The 15,723-nt window shown below is 35.5% G+C and overlaps 2 protein-coding genes across 5 annotated transcripts in view; one reads left to right on the forward strand and one right to left on the reverse strand.

The window, feature by feature from the left end:
• The window catches only part of SNAPC3 (small nuclear RNA activating complex polypeptide 3), a 44,139-nt gene extending 35,069 nt beyond the window's left edge, over positions 1 to 9,070 (forward strand). Inside the window, exons 7-9 of one of the 2 annotated variants that reach the window (XM_027105898.1) lie at positions 1,098 to 1,262; positions 4,102 to 4,209; positions 8,745 to 9,070. In XM_027105898.1, coding sequence (XP_026961699.1) covers positions 1,098 to 1,262; positions 4,102 to 4,209; positions 8,745 to 8,892 — 421 coding nt within the window. In that variant the 3' untranslated portion in view covers positions 8,893 to 9,070. The remainder of the gene's footprint in view (positions 1 to 1,097; positions 1,263 to 4,101; positions 4,210 to 8,744) is intronic. The other variant, XM_027105899.1, reaches the window with a different exon arrangement.
• Positions 9,071 to 9,103: 33 nt separating this feature from the next.
• Positions 9,104 to 15,723, reverse strand: part of PSIP1 (PC4 and SRSF1 interacting protein 1) — a 41,935-nt gene continuing 35,315 nt past the window's right edge. For 2 of the 3 annotated variants that reach the window (XM_027105890.1, XM_027105891.1), the window contains exons 15-16: positions 14,516 to 14,627; positions 9,104 to 9,337 (exon numbers count right to left, since the gene is read on the reverse strand). In XM_027105890.1, coding sequence (XP_026961691.1) covers positions 9,229 to 9,337; positions 14,516 to 14,627 — 221 coding nt within the window. In that variant the 3' untranslated portion in view covers positions 9,104 to 9,228. Of the gene's footprint in view, positions 9,338 to 11,970; positions 13,707 to 14,515; positions 14,628 to 15,723 lie in introns of those variants that run through there. The other variant, XM_027105892.1, reaches the window with a different exon arrangement.

Raw genomic sequence — 15,723 nt, forward strand, 5'->3', positions numbered from 1 at the left:
ATTTTGTTAGATTGTTTTTTGTTTGTTTTGGGGTTAAAAAGTGTCTCTGAATTTTTAAAATATTTTCAAAGTTATCTGGTTGGCCTAGGTTATAGTAAGTTAATCAAATTTTTACCCCAAGAAGAAAATTTTCTTACCAAAGACATACATAGACCATTTCAAGATCTTTGCCAGCTATCTAGAATTATTTCTTCCTCCAGAAATTATAGTAAATCTTGTGTTGAGCCTTAGATACATCTGAAAAAAAAGATTAAATCCCACTTAAACACTTTATTAATCTCTGTTCTTCATGTTTAGGTGATAGTAAATTAATCTTTCACTATTTTTTCTGCTTGTCCAGTGTATACTGTTTGGAGTGGATATGTGTATGTAAGGTTGCTTATGTACATAACATGAAAAATCTATGTCTGACATCATGTTATCTACATAAAAGTATTACCATACTTTTATTATTGGTATCCTGGCAAATAGAGTATATATGTATATTTTTTCTGAGTGTTTATGTAAACTCTTTCATTATAGCCATCTGTATCTATATTCTAATGCAGCAGTTCTCAGACTTGGTCTCCGTACTCCTTTATACTGTAAATAATTGACTCCAAAGAGCTTTTGTTTATGTGGGTTATAGCTGTAAGTATTCACTGTATTAGAAATTGAAACTAAGAAATACTTTATTAACTAATTTAAATTTTCCAGTTACCATTAATAACAATTTTGTGAAAAATAACTTTTCCAGAACAAAGTAAAATAGTGAGAAGAGTGACGTTATACATTTTCCATTCAATCTGAAGTGATAACACACATCACATAACTGGCGTTTATGAGAGAATAAGAATTGAAAAGAGTTTTAAGATTACCGTAAAGATAATTTTGACCTCACAAACCTCTGTGGGAGTCTCAGGACCTTACTTTGAGAACTGCTGCTCTAATGGATACAGAAAAATTCAGAGTTCCTTCCTACTTGCAACATGTATCATCCACTCTGGTTTTCATTTCAAGTTGGTAGCTGTCCAGTAATTCGGTGAGCTGGCTTTTGTGAAATATGCAGTTGCAAACCGCTTGGAGCAGTGATACATCCTTGCCGTTTTCCTCCTCAGAACCATCATTGAGTGGTCAGAGTCCCATGATAGAGGGTATGGAAAGTTTCAGACTGCTAAGATGGAAGATTTCACCTTCAATGACTTGTGTATTAAACTGGGTTTTCCTTACTTATACTGTCACCAGGGAGACTGTGAACATATTGTTGTCATTACTGACATAAGGTAAGTGGTAGAACTCAGAACATTTTGTTATTTGTCCTGTTTTCCTTTTCTTTATTTCACAGTATAAAAGCACAGGTAGTTTTGTTTGTTTGAAATAAGAGGAATAAAGGTAATCACTGCAGCTTCGTTCAGGAGCAGCAAAAATAACTGCTTGCTATGCAGTGACCAACTCTGCATCTATTTGCGTCTTCTATTGTTTGTCTTTTGGAAAATCTGTAATAATTACTTTAGTGACTAACCAGTGTGAGCCATTTGTAATGGTAGAATATGCCAAAAATAAAGAAAAATAACTGAAGCTTCTCCTTTGCCCGAGGACAGTGTATGACTTCTGTGAGTCTCCATGGGCCCCTTCCTTCATTAAAAAATATTAAAAAATTATATTTTATGACAGTGCTGGTATAAAGACAAACAATACAAGCTGGATATTTATTATAAAAAAAGATACTTTACTGTTTATTAAAGGGTTAAAAATCTGTAAATAAAAGTAAGTATCTTTGTATATTGGACAGCTATTATTCAGGTAATAGTCATCCACTTTGTATATCAGATAGGCCCTTTGCTTTGCAAATCTGCAGCTATATTTCTAGGTTTCTTCTCTTTTTGCCCAAATTTGAAGGAGGTAAAAGGGAACTGGGGAAAGAGAAGAGTAATTCTAATATTTGACAAATATGAAGGCTTTAATGCTTTGATAAAGATTTAGAGTGGTCAGGAATGAAATAGTCTAAAATGAGATTTAGGGATTAGTTATAAATTTTGTATAGCTGGTACCTCTAATGAATAAGGCTATTCATTTCCTTATTTAGGAACTCTCAGTTTATGAAGGACCATTATATAGGAATAAGCCCTGCTCTATCCTTGGCTTGATTTCTTCTGAGAGACGATTCAGATTGTTTTATGGAGCAATGATATACTCATTCTGATGGTTTTAGAAAGTCCCTGCTTCCACTTTTTTGGGGTTTTAGTGACTGGTCTCTAAAAATTTACCTCCCATGCCCTCATTCTCAGGAAGCTACCAGAAGTACTTTACACAAAGAGTAAACCTTGAAAAAAGAAAACATGGAATGCAAAGCAGAATAGATAAGACATAAAAGGAACTCTCAGAATGATGGGAAAGCGAACTCCCAGAATGATGGCTGTAGAACAGACCTAGAGAACAGCTTAGTCCAGAGATTGGAGCAGGACAGGGGACAAAGGAAGCATGTCCTGAGACTGCTAGACCTCCCGTTGGTGTGTAGCCCATTAGGAAAGCATGTTTACCATTCTGTCAGCAAATACGGAACTGAATTAGTGACATGTACACTGAAACCTAAGCAAATGCCAACGAGAGAATTAGTAGCTAGAAAACAAAAGTGTTACCCAGTAAAATGAACCTGTAGTCAATTCTGTGGTTTAGGGGGATGTTTAATTCATTTGTCATAATTTAAACATTAAATATCTAGTTAACCAAAGTTTCATAGTTCTGCAGAGGGATGTTGAGCTAAATTAAAAAGAGGCAGTTAAAAGAATGGAAAACAGTTGCCTCTAGGGAAGAATTAATGAAGCAAGAGCCAGGAGAGCTCATAAACCTCATAGATTTATATGACTTAAAATTATATGGGGGCTTCCCTGGTGGCGCAGTGGTTGAGAGTCCGCTTGCTGATGCAGGGGACGCGGGTTCGTGCCTCGATCCGGGAAGATCCCACATGCTGCGGAGCAGCTGGGCCCGTGAGCCATGGCCGCTGAGCCGGCGCATCTGGAGTCTATGCTCCGCAACAGGAGAGGCCACAGTGGTGAGAGGCCTGCGTACCGCAAAAAAAAAAAAAAAAAAAAAATTATATGGGTTTACTTCTTTGATAAAGTGTTCTTTAAGTTTTTATAAAATGTTCTTGCTCTTCACTCAAATGAGGGGGAGTGTGCCTCAATATAAGCATAAGATGGAAGACAGTCGGCTTTTTTCTGGTGATCTGAGTTTCCTTACATTTCTTACAGTGTAGGCATATTGCTGTAGTGTTATTCCTTAAATTCAAGGCAACTTGAAAAACAATTTGCACTTGTTAAGCATGTGCACTGTAGGACTTTCCTAAGGAGTTTTTTAATGTAACTGACTGCAAGTAATTTTTGTCTTATAGGAGGATTTAATCATTCAGTGCCATTCCATAGTTTAATAGTTGGTAAACTATTAAAAGTTTATTAATCATTTTCTGATGGTGAAGTTAATGTATTGCTACCCTTTCTTACTAAAAAAAAAATCAAATTTTATAATTATCAGGTGCCTTTAAAATACTGTTGTGCATTCCATTCATTTTTCAGATGAAGAATCTGGGGTCCAGCATGGTTAATGGATTTATCCAAACCCACTAAGCTGATTAGTGGCATAGTGAGAACTGACTCCCACTTAAAATTTCTGAATTCTGACACCTAAAACTAAAGTCCTACCAATTCACATTATAACAGAAGCCAGATTTGGATTTTAATGAGAGCTCTTTTAGCAAAAAAGGAGCCATGTTTGTAACACAAAACCACTTAATCTAGGTAAAATAGTACTGAGTACATTTGCTCAGACTGTGTACTACGTGTTGAGCAAAGCAAGGATTCTCTGAAGGAATACATTCAAGAAATGCTGCCTACCGTATTTCCCTCTTAAGAGTCATAGTGCACATGGCCAAAAAGGGATTTGGGAAGTTTCACAGGAAAGAAAACATTGTTTAATCCCAAATGCTCTTTTGGAGAAAGTGTTTTGTGGAACACAGTAAATTGAAAAATATACCTACTGTGTTCTTAATTTTGAGGTAAGGATATATTTCATTACGGATCACAAAAATTTGCACTACAGTGTCATTTGTTTTTTCATGTACAAAAGGCTTGTGCATCATAATGACTGCCTGGATAAGACACTCTATCCCCTTCTTATCAAGAAGCATTGGCTGTGGACCAGAAAATGTTTTGTTTGTAAAATGTACACAGCTAGGTAAGTGATTCTGATTTTTCCTTGAAAAGTATTGGTTTTTAACAGTCAAGTACTTTAGATTTTTGGTACTTCAGTTTTTTTCTGTTTTGAATTGAGGATTTACACTCCGGAATATAAATAATATACAGGGTTTTATCTAGTAGGAAAGCAGTACAAACAGTAGTACAAATCAGTTTAGTAGGTTAGAGCCATGTTTTAGACAATAAGGAATTATGTATAATGGAAGTCTAGGGATTAGGTCGAACTTTAGTTTGGTTGATAATTTATGCTGGATGATGTATGTCATCAGGGAGCCATATTCTTTCTGCCTCTTGTTAGCAGTTTACAAAGTTGGCTTCACCCACAGCTTCTCGATGATAAAAATAACACTGCATCTCATTTTTAATGAGGTCAGAATATGGTTGCATAAAATTTTGTGGTTTTGCATGTTTAGATTTTATTTAACTGTGGCTCAGAGTCAAAAGCCATTTAGACGAAAAGGGAAGAATTTAGTGTCATAAGTTTGTTTTGGGTTCCCCACCACAGTATGTTTTTTTTTTTTTAAACATCTTTATTGGAGTATAATTGCTTTACAGTGGTGTGTTAGTTTCTGCTGTATAACAAACTGAATCAGCTATATGTATATCTATCCCCATATCTCCTCCCTCTTGCGTCTCCCTCCCACCCTCCCTATCCCACCCCTCTAGGTGGTCACAAAGCACCGAGCTGGTCTCCCTGGTCTATGCAGCTGCTTCCCACTAGCTATCTATTTTACATTTGTTAGTGTATATATATGTCCAGGCCACTCTCTTAACTTCGTCCCAGCTTACCCTTCCCCCTCCCCCTCAAGTCCATTCTCTATGTCTGCGTCTTTATTCCTGTCCTGCCCCTAGGTTCTTCAGAACCTTTTTTTTTTTTTTTTAGATTCCATATATATTTGTTAGCATACGGTATTTGTTTTTCTCTTTCTTAGTTCACTCTGTATGTCAGACTCTAGGTCCATCCACCTCACTACAAATAATTCAGTTTCGTTTCTTTTTATGGCTGAGTAATATTCCATGTATATATGTGCCACATCTTCTTTATCCGTTCATCTGTCGATGGACACTTAGGCTGCTTCCATGTCCTGGCTGTTGTAATAGAGCTGCAATGAACATTGTGGTACATGATGCTTTTTGAATTATGGTTTTCTCAGGGTCTGTGCCCAGTAGTGGGATTGCTTGGTCGTATGGTAGTTCTGTTTTTAGTTTTTTAAGGAACCTCCATAGTGTTCTCCATAGTGGGTGAATCAATTTACATTCCCACCAACAGTGCAAGAGGGTTCCCTTTTCTGCACACCCCCTCCAGCATTTATTGTCTGTAAATTTTTTGGTGATGGCCATTCTGACCAATGTGAGGGGATACCTCATTGTAGTTTTGATTTGCAATTCTCTAGTGATTAGTGATGTTGAGCATCCTTTCATGTGTTTGTTGGCTATCTGTATACCTTCTTTGGAGAAATGTCTATTTAGGTCTTCTGCCTACTTTTGGATTGGTTTTTTTTTTTTGATATTGAGCTGCATGAGCTGCTTGTAAATTTTGGAGATTAATCCTTTGTCAGTTGCTTCATTTGCAAATATTTTCTCCTATTCTGAGGGTTGTCTTTTGGTCTTGTTTATGGTTTCCTTTGCTGTGCAAAAGCTTTGAAGTTTCATTAGGTCCCATTTGTTTAGTTTTGTTTTTATTTCCATTTCTCTAGGAGGTGGGTCAAAAAGAATCTTGCTGTGATTTATGTCATAGAATGTTCTGCCTTTGTTTTCCTCTAAGAGTTTGATAGTGTCTGGCCTTACATTTAGGTCTTTAATGCATTTTGAGTTTTATTTTTGTGTATGGTGTTAGGGAGTGTTCTAATTTCATTCTTTCACATGTAGCTGTCCAGTTTTCCCAGCACCACTTATTGAAGAGGCTGTCTTTTCTCCATTGTATGTTCTTGCCTCCTTTATCAAAAATAAGGTGACCATATGTGCATGGGTTTCTCTCTGGGCTTTCTATTCTTTTCCATTGATTTATATTTCTATTTTTGTGCCAGTACCATACTGTCTTGATTACTGTAGCTTTGTAGTATAGTCTGAAGTCTGGGAGCCTGATTCCTCCAGCTCCGTTTTTCTTTCACAAGATTGCTTTGGCTACTCGGGGTCTTGTGTTTCCATGCAAATTGTTAAATATTTTGTTCTAGTTCTGTGAAAAATGCCATTGGTAGTTTGATAGGGATTGCATTGAATCTGTAGATTGCTTTGGGTAGTATAGTCATTTTCACAATGTTGATTCTTCCAGTCCAAGAACATAGTATATTGCTCCATCTGTTTGTATCACCTTTAATTTCTTTCATCATTGTCTTATAGTTTTCTGCATACAGGTCTTCTGTCTCCTTAGGTAGGTTTATTCCTAGGTATTTTATTCTTCTTGTTGCAGTGGTAAATGAGAGTGTTTCCTTAATTTCTCTTTCAGATTTTTCATCATTAGTGTAAAGGAATGCAAGAGATTTCTGTGCATTAATTTTGTATCCTGCAACTTTACTGAATTCATTGATTAGCTCTAGTAGTTTTCTGGTAGCATCTTTAGGATTCTCTATGTATAGTATCATGTCATCTGCAAACTGTGACAGCTTTACTTCTTTTCCAATTTGAATTTCTTTTATTTCTTTTTCTTCTCTGATTGCTGTGGCTAAAACTTGCAAAACTATGTTGAATAATAGTGGTGAGAGTGGGCAGCCTTGTCTTGTTCCTGATTTTAGTGGAAATGGTTTCAGTTTTTCACCATTGAGGAGGATGTTGGCTGTGGGTTTGTCATATATGGCCTTCATTATGTTGAGGTAAGTTCCCTCTATGCCTACTTTCTGGAGGGTTTTTATTATAAATAGGTGTTGAATTTTGTTGAAAGCCTTTTCTGCATCTATTGATATGATCGTATGGTTTTCATCCTTCAATTTGTTAATATGGTGTATCACATTGATTGATTTGCATATATTCACAGTATGCTTTTCTAAATGATCAATAGGAAAACATGATAGATCAGTTATCAGATCGAAATGGAAATCAGGGGATGTCAAAACATTCCATGGGATGCAGAATTCAGATAGACTGAAAAATGTCATTTTCACGTAATGTGACATTTCAGGTCAAAAACCAAAATCTCATTTGAATAATGTTGCCCATATTCCCATTTGTATACACTCTCTAACATTTTAATCCTAAATTCTAGGTTAAAAACCTGGAGTTTTTACAATGAGTTAACACCAGTCAGAATGGCCATCATCAAAAAATCTACAGACAATAAATGCTGGAGAGGGTGTGGAGAAAAGGGAACCCTCTTGCACTCTTGTTGGGAATGTAAATTGATACAGCCACTATAGACAAGAGTATGGAGGTTCCTTAAAAAACTAAAAACAGAACTGCCATACGACCCAGCAATCCTCATACTGGGCATATACCCTGAGAAAACCATAATTCAGAAAGAAACATGTACCAGTGTTCATTGCAGCACTATTTACAATAGCCAGGACATGGAAGCAACCTAAGTGTCCATCGACAATGAATGGATAAAGAAGATGTGGCACATATATACAATGGAATATTACTCAGCCATTAAAAGAAACGAAATTTGTAGTGAGGTGGATGGACCTAGAGTCTGACATACAGAGTGAACTAAGTCAGAAAGAGAAAAACAAATACCGTATGTTAACACATATATATGGAATCTAAAAAAAAAAAACAAGGTTCTGAAGAACCTAGGGGCAGGACAGGACAGGAATAAAGACGCAGACATAGAGAATGGACTTGAGGACACGGGGAGGGGGAAGGGTAAGCTGGGACAAAGTGAGAGAGTGGCATTGATTTGTGCCAAATGTAAAATAGCTAGCTAGTGGGAAGCAGCTGCATAGCACAGGGAGATCAGCTGGGTGCTTTGTGACCACCTAGAGGGGTGGAATAGGGAGGGTGCGAGGGAGACCCAAGAGGGAGGGGATATGGGGATATATGTATATGTATAGCGGATTCACTTTGTTATTCAGCAGAAACTAACACACCACTGTAAAGCAATTATACTCCAATAAAGATGTTAAAAAAAATAAAAGCTGGAGTTTTCATGTTAACCAGTACTAATTTACCAGTTAGAAAGATTAAGCAAAAAGTGTATCAAACCTGTAGTATATCTAATATTATGCATTTTCAAGATGGCCTATTAGAAGAAAACATTTGTGTTTATGTTAACAGTTCTTTGAAGGATAGGTATGTCATGGCAAGTATGTGATGCTTTCAAGTATGAATTTACATTCTTTCCCACTTACCTTTAAGGAGAAGTCTTTCAGAATGTAGTTGTCCTTTTGCCTTGTAGGGTATTGGTAGTGATATGTCTTATGTATACATGTGTATACAAAATTATATAAAGGACTATAAATAAGCAAAAATAAGGCAATAGTGGGAATGTTATGTATACATATTATTACAGGTCATAACTACTGCAGCATATTAAAGCATGAAAAAGTCGATTGTAATAATATACATCTTTTTTAACTACAGATGGGTGACGAACAATGACAGTTTTGCACCAGAGGACCCATGTTTCTTTTGTGATGTTTGCTTCCGAATGCTCCACTATGATTCAGAAGGCAACAAACTGGGGGAATTCCTCGCTTATCCTTATGTTGATCCTGGAACCTTTAGTTAATATCAAAATGTGTACCCTTTACTTCCAAGAAATGCCATGAGGAGCAGGATCTACCTGAGACCATCAGCTGAAGTTACCACCCCAGCAAAGAAAGTTCAAATCACAGGTCTTATTAAGCAACTTGAATGTATTTAAATGTTTTGAAATATATTAAATTATTTTAATATTCCAAAGCATAGTTTTTATTCAGTGCTTTTTTGCCCATTTTTGAGTTGTCTCATTGATTTGTAGGAGTGCTTTATGTATCCTGCGTACAAATCCTTTGTCAGATACAAGTATTCTGGTTTTCTCCCAGTCTGTAGTATGCCTATTCACTTTGTCCAGAGAGCTTTTTGCTCATCTATCATTATACGTCAAGTGATGGAAGTGTTTTGAAAATTCTTTGAAGAATGTGGGCGCTACACCTTGTACCATGAGGCTTCCAAGGTAAAGATCCTCCAAATATCTGTAATAAAAATGAGGGAAAAGTTAATAAAAGCAGCTTATTTAATAAATACAATATTAAGAGTAGCTATTGTGTAATTTAATCTTACACTGAGCGCTTTTGTAATGTTAGGTTTTGTTTTGGTAGAAACTAGGCACACTTAACACTTCAGAAAGACTCACTACACGAATAACGAATGTATAAAGATCTTGAGTATACACTCATACCTTACAGAAATAACACTAACTGAAGCTTCCTTTCTTGACCAGAAGTTTTGGAATCACAAATGCTATTAGTTTAAAATGTATGTCAATTTAATATTTTCATGATTTAAAGGAATAGATTTTATCTAATATGACCAATGAATGGACATGGGAAATCAAGATCCTTTGGATTGCTAGCTGTGGATCACGATTCTTAGGCAATAATACACAGCATCCTGTATGCAAGAACACAATTGTTTTTCTATCCCAGCTCTTCATTCTTCTGGTTATGATACTCTAGTTATCCTGTTCTCATTCTGGACCAAAGGGCAACTTTGATAAATTCTGAGGTCTAGATCCATGAGAGAAAATAGCTACCTATATTGAAACGTTTTCTGGCAATCTTTATTGGTGGAAAATTTAATTCTGTTTAGTACTTTTAGGAATGCTGGACAAATATTAAACAGAATTAAACATTTTAAATGTGTTGCACTTAAATTTCGCGTTCTCTCTTCTAGGTTATATTTAAATTCGGCTGGATTCCGCTTTCCCTGGATGGCTAAGAACATTTACTATATAAATCAAAAACTGATGAAGCCTAAAAGACTGTGTGTTTAAAAGGTTGACAGTGAAATGTTTTATGGACTTAAATGCCACATAAGTCAATTAAGTCGATTGGTTTGTAGAAGACGAGGACCTGTTTCTAGCGGTGGTCATATTCACCGATTCAGTCAATACACCAGAAAATCAGCATAAGGAAATAAGAGGTCCCTCCATGGCTGGCTGGCTGGTATTGCCTACATGTTTACTTTCATGTTTCCAATGATGCTGAATTAGAACAGACTGAAAATCCTGCTGGAAAACCAAAGATTTATCTAATTCTTTAAAGTTCCACAGGTAAAAATGAATTTTTGCTTCCTTTATTTTTAAACTGCATTCCTTATAGGTCTTCCATTAGTATGCAAAGGGACTGTTTACTTTTATTTTCATCATTTCATATCTCAAAACAGCAAATTCCAGAAAGTGGATTGTCATAAATCAGCATTAATCCATGCGTCGCACCAATCAATTTACTTTACTGGCAAAGAAGGCTGTCAGTTAAAACATTACTGCTATTGAAATTCTTATTTTGTTCTTCTTTGAGATTATTCTTCTGCTGGTTCTTAAGGTTAACTTCTTCACCAAAGTTACAAAGGCTCGGATACCTTTCTATTATCATTTCCTGGTGAGGTCTAAAGGCCTACCATACTATTCTCAGAACTTGCCAATGTATTCCATATCAGTTACACAGGTCTCCCACTATGTTGAGCTCAAAAGAAACCCCTAACTTGAAGTAGGCATATTTAAGATGTCTTGAATCAGGGATTTTGTAGCTGTAAAATTCAGTTTTAAACACATGACAAACTACAGTCAACATTTTATCTCAAGAAGCCAAATATGAAAATGTTATGAACTTATTAGTCAGCGTCCTCTGTAGTTAGAAATGAATGAAATTTTGATATACTAGTGGATGGACAGGCACAAAATGATTACCTAGAAAAGCAATACCTATTTTAGGCTTCAGTATCCTTTAAGGATAATTTGACCTTTCTCCCAATCAAATTTCAGTGTCTCTGTCATCTCTGAGGTTGGAAAATTACACGGCATAAATATGTAAACACATTTTTGGACTATATAGCAGCTTCTCCATTTCTTAATATGTAATTATGGGTTTGCTATTTCCAATAGATCCTTTCTCTGGATAAGTTGTATTAGTGAAGCCCTCACAGAGCCCTGTAAAAGCCTTTGCTCTTGTACAGGATTAGATGGCAGACCTGATCTTGCCCTGACGTCTTTAACCAGGTAAGTGTGTATGGTGTCAGCAAAAACTGGATAAAATCTGTCATCCTACTATTTGAAATCATTCCAGTCAAGCTGTTTCAGGTTCTCCAATTTAGATGATGCAGCTGAGAAAACATGTAACAACTGATTCTGCCAAGTCATGTGTAACTTACTCTTTTAAATGTTATCTGATGGTTAAGGAAAAAAAAAAATCACAAGAGATGTTGCTTATGTATTAAAAAAAATACGTTTGGGTTGGGGCTAGCTATCTCATTTAAAGTATCTCTTACTGGCTTGTTCAGCTATGTAGTTTTGGTCAAATACAAATTTAAATTGAGCCAGCGCTCCCGAAAATTGATACCTGTTTATATGACTTTTTCTTAAGAGTTCTGAGAATAGTAGTTATCTGTGAATCAACCTATGACAAAAAAATTTTTTCTCGAAATGAGGGTAAAGAGAAGGTAACAGTGTTTTAACGCTACATGAATCAACTGGCTAGAGCAAGGTCAGCCCATAAAAGCAGACATAAATAATCAGAATGCTACTATATTTCTCTCCAGCATTTGAATAGTTTGTGGTTTCTTGGTAAAACTATATAGATCCTTTGGGTCACCGAAAAAAAAGGAAGGGTAAACCAAAAGATAACATTTCCTTTATTTTTAGCATTTTGAGCTTATGTTTTAGTAACCCTGTGTCCCCAAATAATACAGTTTCTATGACCAAGTATACTCTCTTGGAAACAAATCCAGAATTCCAGCACAGTTTCATAAATGGCAAAGAAGTAATATACTAGTAGACTTTGATAGAAAAATTCTTTAATCAAAACAAGTTTACATGTTGACACTTATGGCTTAACTAGAATAAATCTGTCCAAATTTAAATTGTATTAAGGACCAAACAGATATAATAGCAAGAGTTCCCTCAAAACAGTGGGTCCTAGTTCCATTGTAAGACCTCTCAAAAGCAAAACTCCCAATTACTGAAATGTTTCAAACTTTTCATCTGTAGATGAAAACAATTACCCGAGAGGTCAAAGCATAAGATGCATGTCACATGCAAACACTGGTAATTAAGCCTTTTCCCCATATTCAGTTTCTAAACATGAGAAGTGTCTTTTTAAGCTACTGCAAACCACCAACTGACCTAGTATTCAAAATACCTTAGAAATGCTAAGTTACCCTTAAATTTTGTGTTAACCTTGGTTCACCCTGATTTAGTCCATATCCATGAATATACAGACAACTCCTTTACTTTTGTCTACTGTGGTTCCACTTTTTGCAATCCTGTCACATGTATGACATAGAAATAAAAATTCCCTTCTGGTATAGCCATGTTTTCAAATGGGTTAGTTTCCTTATATAGTATTTACTTTTATTTACTGCAAAAGTATTATGGATTGCATTTTTTCCAATTAAAAAAATACTTAGTGACTTCTTTAATGTGTGACTTTTTAAAAAATTCAGAAACTCGAGACATTTCTCAAAAATAAACTTTTATCATTTAGTTTTCAGTTTCAGCTACTAGTGCCTGTAAAGGATCTTAAATGGTTGAACCCTAAAGCCAGATTCATTCCTATATATACTCCTGCACGCTGCAGGAAACTCATGTGACTTCTCTGAATTCCCAGCCACAAAACTAAATTACCTTCAAAAGTTAACATGAGTTTTGTACCCCGTAGAACAGTTCAACGTCAGTTGGATATCTAGTTGTCATACAAAAAGGCATACAGACCACACATTGTTACAAAGCAGCAGGATAATGTAGCACAATGTAGACTGTGATTAAAATTAACTTTTGATAAAAGGGAGGGAGTGAATACTTGTATAGAAGTAACATTTTATCTACCATAAAAATGATTAACTTCTACAAAACCCACAAACAATGAAAAGACAGTCTGGTAAATCCAAGATTTGTAAAAACTATGCACAAAACCGCACAGTATTTGGGAAAAGAGGAAAGGTTTATACAAGTAGCAGTTTTAAAAATGTAACCTTTTTCTACTATCAATTACATACACACACTAATTGAAAATATACTACAACCAATGTCTGGAAAAGCAGTTTAACATTTCCTAAAATGGACTTTCCCTCACATTTACTGTATAATGTAGCTGTTAATACTGCACAAGTACAATCAGCAATGTTTAGTCACTTTTAAACAAAGATAAGGAGATTTCTCCCTCAAAACAAGTTTTAAACATCAAAACCTATGCTTATAAAAATTTAAAACTTTCAGCAGTCTAAATATTTCGAATGAAAACCATTACAAACTTCTCAAATGTTCTTTATATTCCAGGTATGTCAACCTAGTTATCTAGTGTAGAATCCTTCAGAGATATTTCAGTCTCTCTCTCTTCACTGGATGGCCTAAAGAAAAGGGGGAAAGAAAGGTGTGACAACTGGGGTTAGGATTTTTTCCTCAGGAGGAAAAAAGATATTAAGTCTGTGCATTTGTTTTGAAAATCACCGAAAGAATTTTTTCCGTGACTTATTATTAATTGTTATTTTCTGTCCAAAATTTTATTTTACCATGTTGTGTCTTCTTCACAAAGTAATATGCACATCAAGCAAAATAACTCAGGGAAGCATCATGGCCCAGGCCCTTTCCCACCATTTCCAGCTTTAAAATGAATTCTCTTTAAAGAACATGGAAGTGTTATACCTGTGATACCAACATATTATACATCTTAAGTAGAGAGGGTAATATACACACGGACAAGATTTCCCTGAATTTCAGAATTAAAGGATGCTTGATTCCAAGTCCGTGAAGTGTATGGTGGACAAACCAAGATTTGGATAACTACGGTTACATACCTAGTTATTTTAGAGTGGGTATGATAATACAACACAGCCTATGATTCTAGATCTAATTTCTGTATCCTGTCAAAATTCAAGAAGTATGGACATGGGTCATTATTAAAGGTACTATCAGTGGAAGAAGTCCAAGGAATAGTTATTTTTTTTAACATGAGTCCTGCCTTGTTCTATTCCCTTGAATACAGTGGCATATTAGTTTCAAGCGGTTTCTTTACAGCTTGGCCATTTTAATTCGCGTCTTGAATCCTGAATTCAGGAAGTGAGTGATGAAAATAAATCCCTTACACAAATAACCTTGGAACAGCAATGTGATTTAAAAATTAAAACATACATCACAACCCACTAAAACATGTCCTCACTTTTTCTTACTGCTGGCCTCGTGGTTGTCTTTGCTTTCTTCATTGCTGTCTCCATTATGTTGTGGTTGATTATTGTCTTGAGCATCCGATCCTCCATTTAGAGTCTTTGAACCTTTATAAAGATTTCAATGGAAAAACTGTTAGAGAGACGCAAAATCAAAAATAAAACATAGTCCCAAAGTTTCTAATACTGTATTTTATTTGAAATTACATTGTAATCCTTTGGGTAGACAAGGCACAATAAGAAATGGGGTTACGACATATATCTATCCATGTAAGAAGTGGTTACTAATCTGATTATTCCATTTGTTACTGTTATCAGGAACACGAAAGGGTGGTACAACTCTTTGGAGCATTATGATTTATTCTAGTTCTTAGAAAAAGCAGTGTGAATCACAGTAAGATTTTGTATTTAACAACAAAACGTGGCAAAGTAGTTAATTAACATGATTTCGTGTCTTATGACAAAATGATGAGGGCTTCCCGGTAAATATTTCATTAACAAATCTCTAAGGAGACCTATATCATTCCCTAATAAGTGAGTAAACAAAATTCAACTCCTTTGGAACATTTTTTTTCTACATTAAGCAGTTGCTGCTAAGATGTTTTAGTCCCGTGGAATTGGGGAAGCTGCTAATTTGGGGGAAAGTGGCTAATGGTACAGGCAGACCTCGATTTATTGCGCTTCACTTTGCTGTGCTTCGTAGATACTGCTTTTTTTTTTTTTTTTTTTTTTACAAATTCAACGTTTGTGGTAATCCTGCATCAAGCATGTTTATCAGCACCATTTTCCCAGCAGCATTTGATCACTCCACTTCTCTGTGTCACATTTTGGTAATTCTCACAGTATTTCAAACTTTTTGACTCTTGTTATATTTGTTATAGTGATCTGTGGTCAAGTGATATTTGATGTTACTACTATGACTCATGACTCACTGAAGGCTCAGATTTGTTAACATTTTCTTAGCAATGAAGTATTTTTTTATTAAGGTACGTACATTGTTTTTTTAGACATAATCCTACTGCACACTTAACAGATTACAGTATAGGGTAAAAAACTTTAATATACCCTGGGAAACCAAAAAACTCATGTGACTCACTTTATTACAGTAGTCTGGAACCAAACCTGTGGGGTATGCCTGTAACTATGGATTCTGTTTTAAGCGTCTGTCATATATACATCCTAAAATATTTATGATTGAAATAGT

This window comes from Aethalodelphis obliquidens, unplaced genomic scaffold, assembly GCF_003676395.1.
Source record: "Aethalodelphis obliquidens isolate GAN/ISIS:26980383/991018 unplaced genomic scaffold, ASM367639v1 scaffold7, whole genome shotgun sequence".
NCBI lineage: Eukaryota > Metazoa > Chordata > Mammalia > Artiodactyla > Delphinidae > Aethalodelphis > Aethalodelphis obliquidens.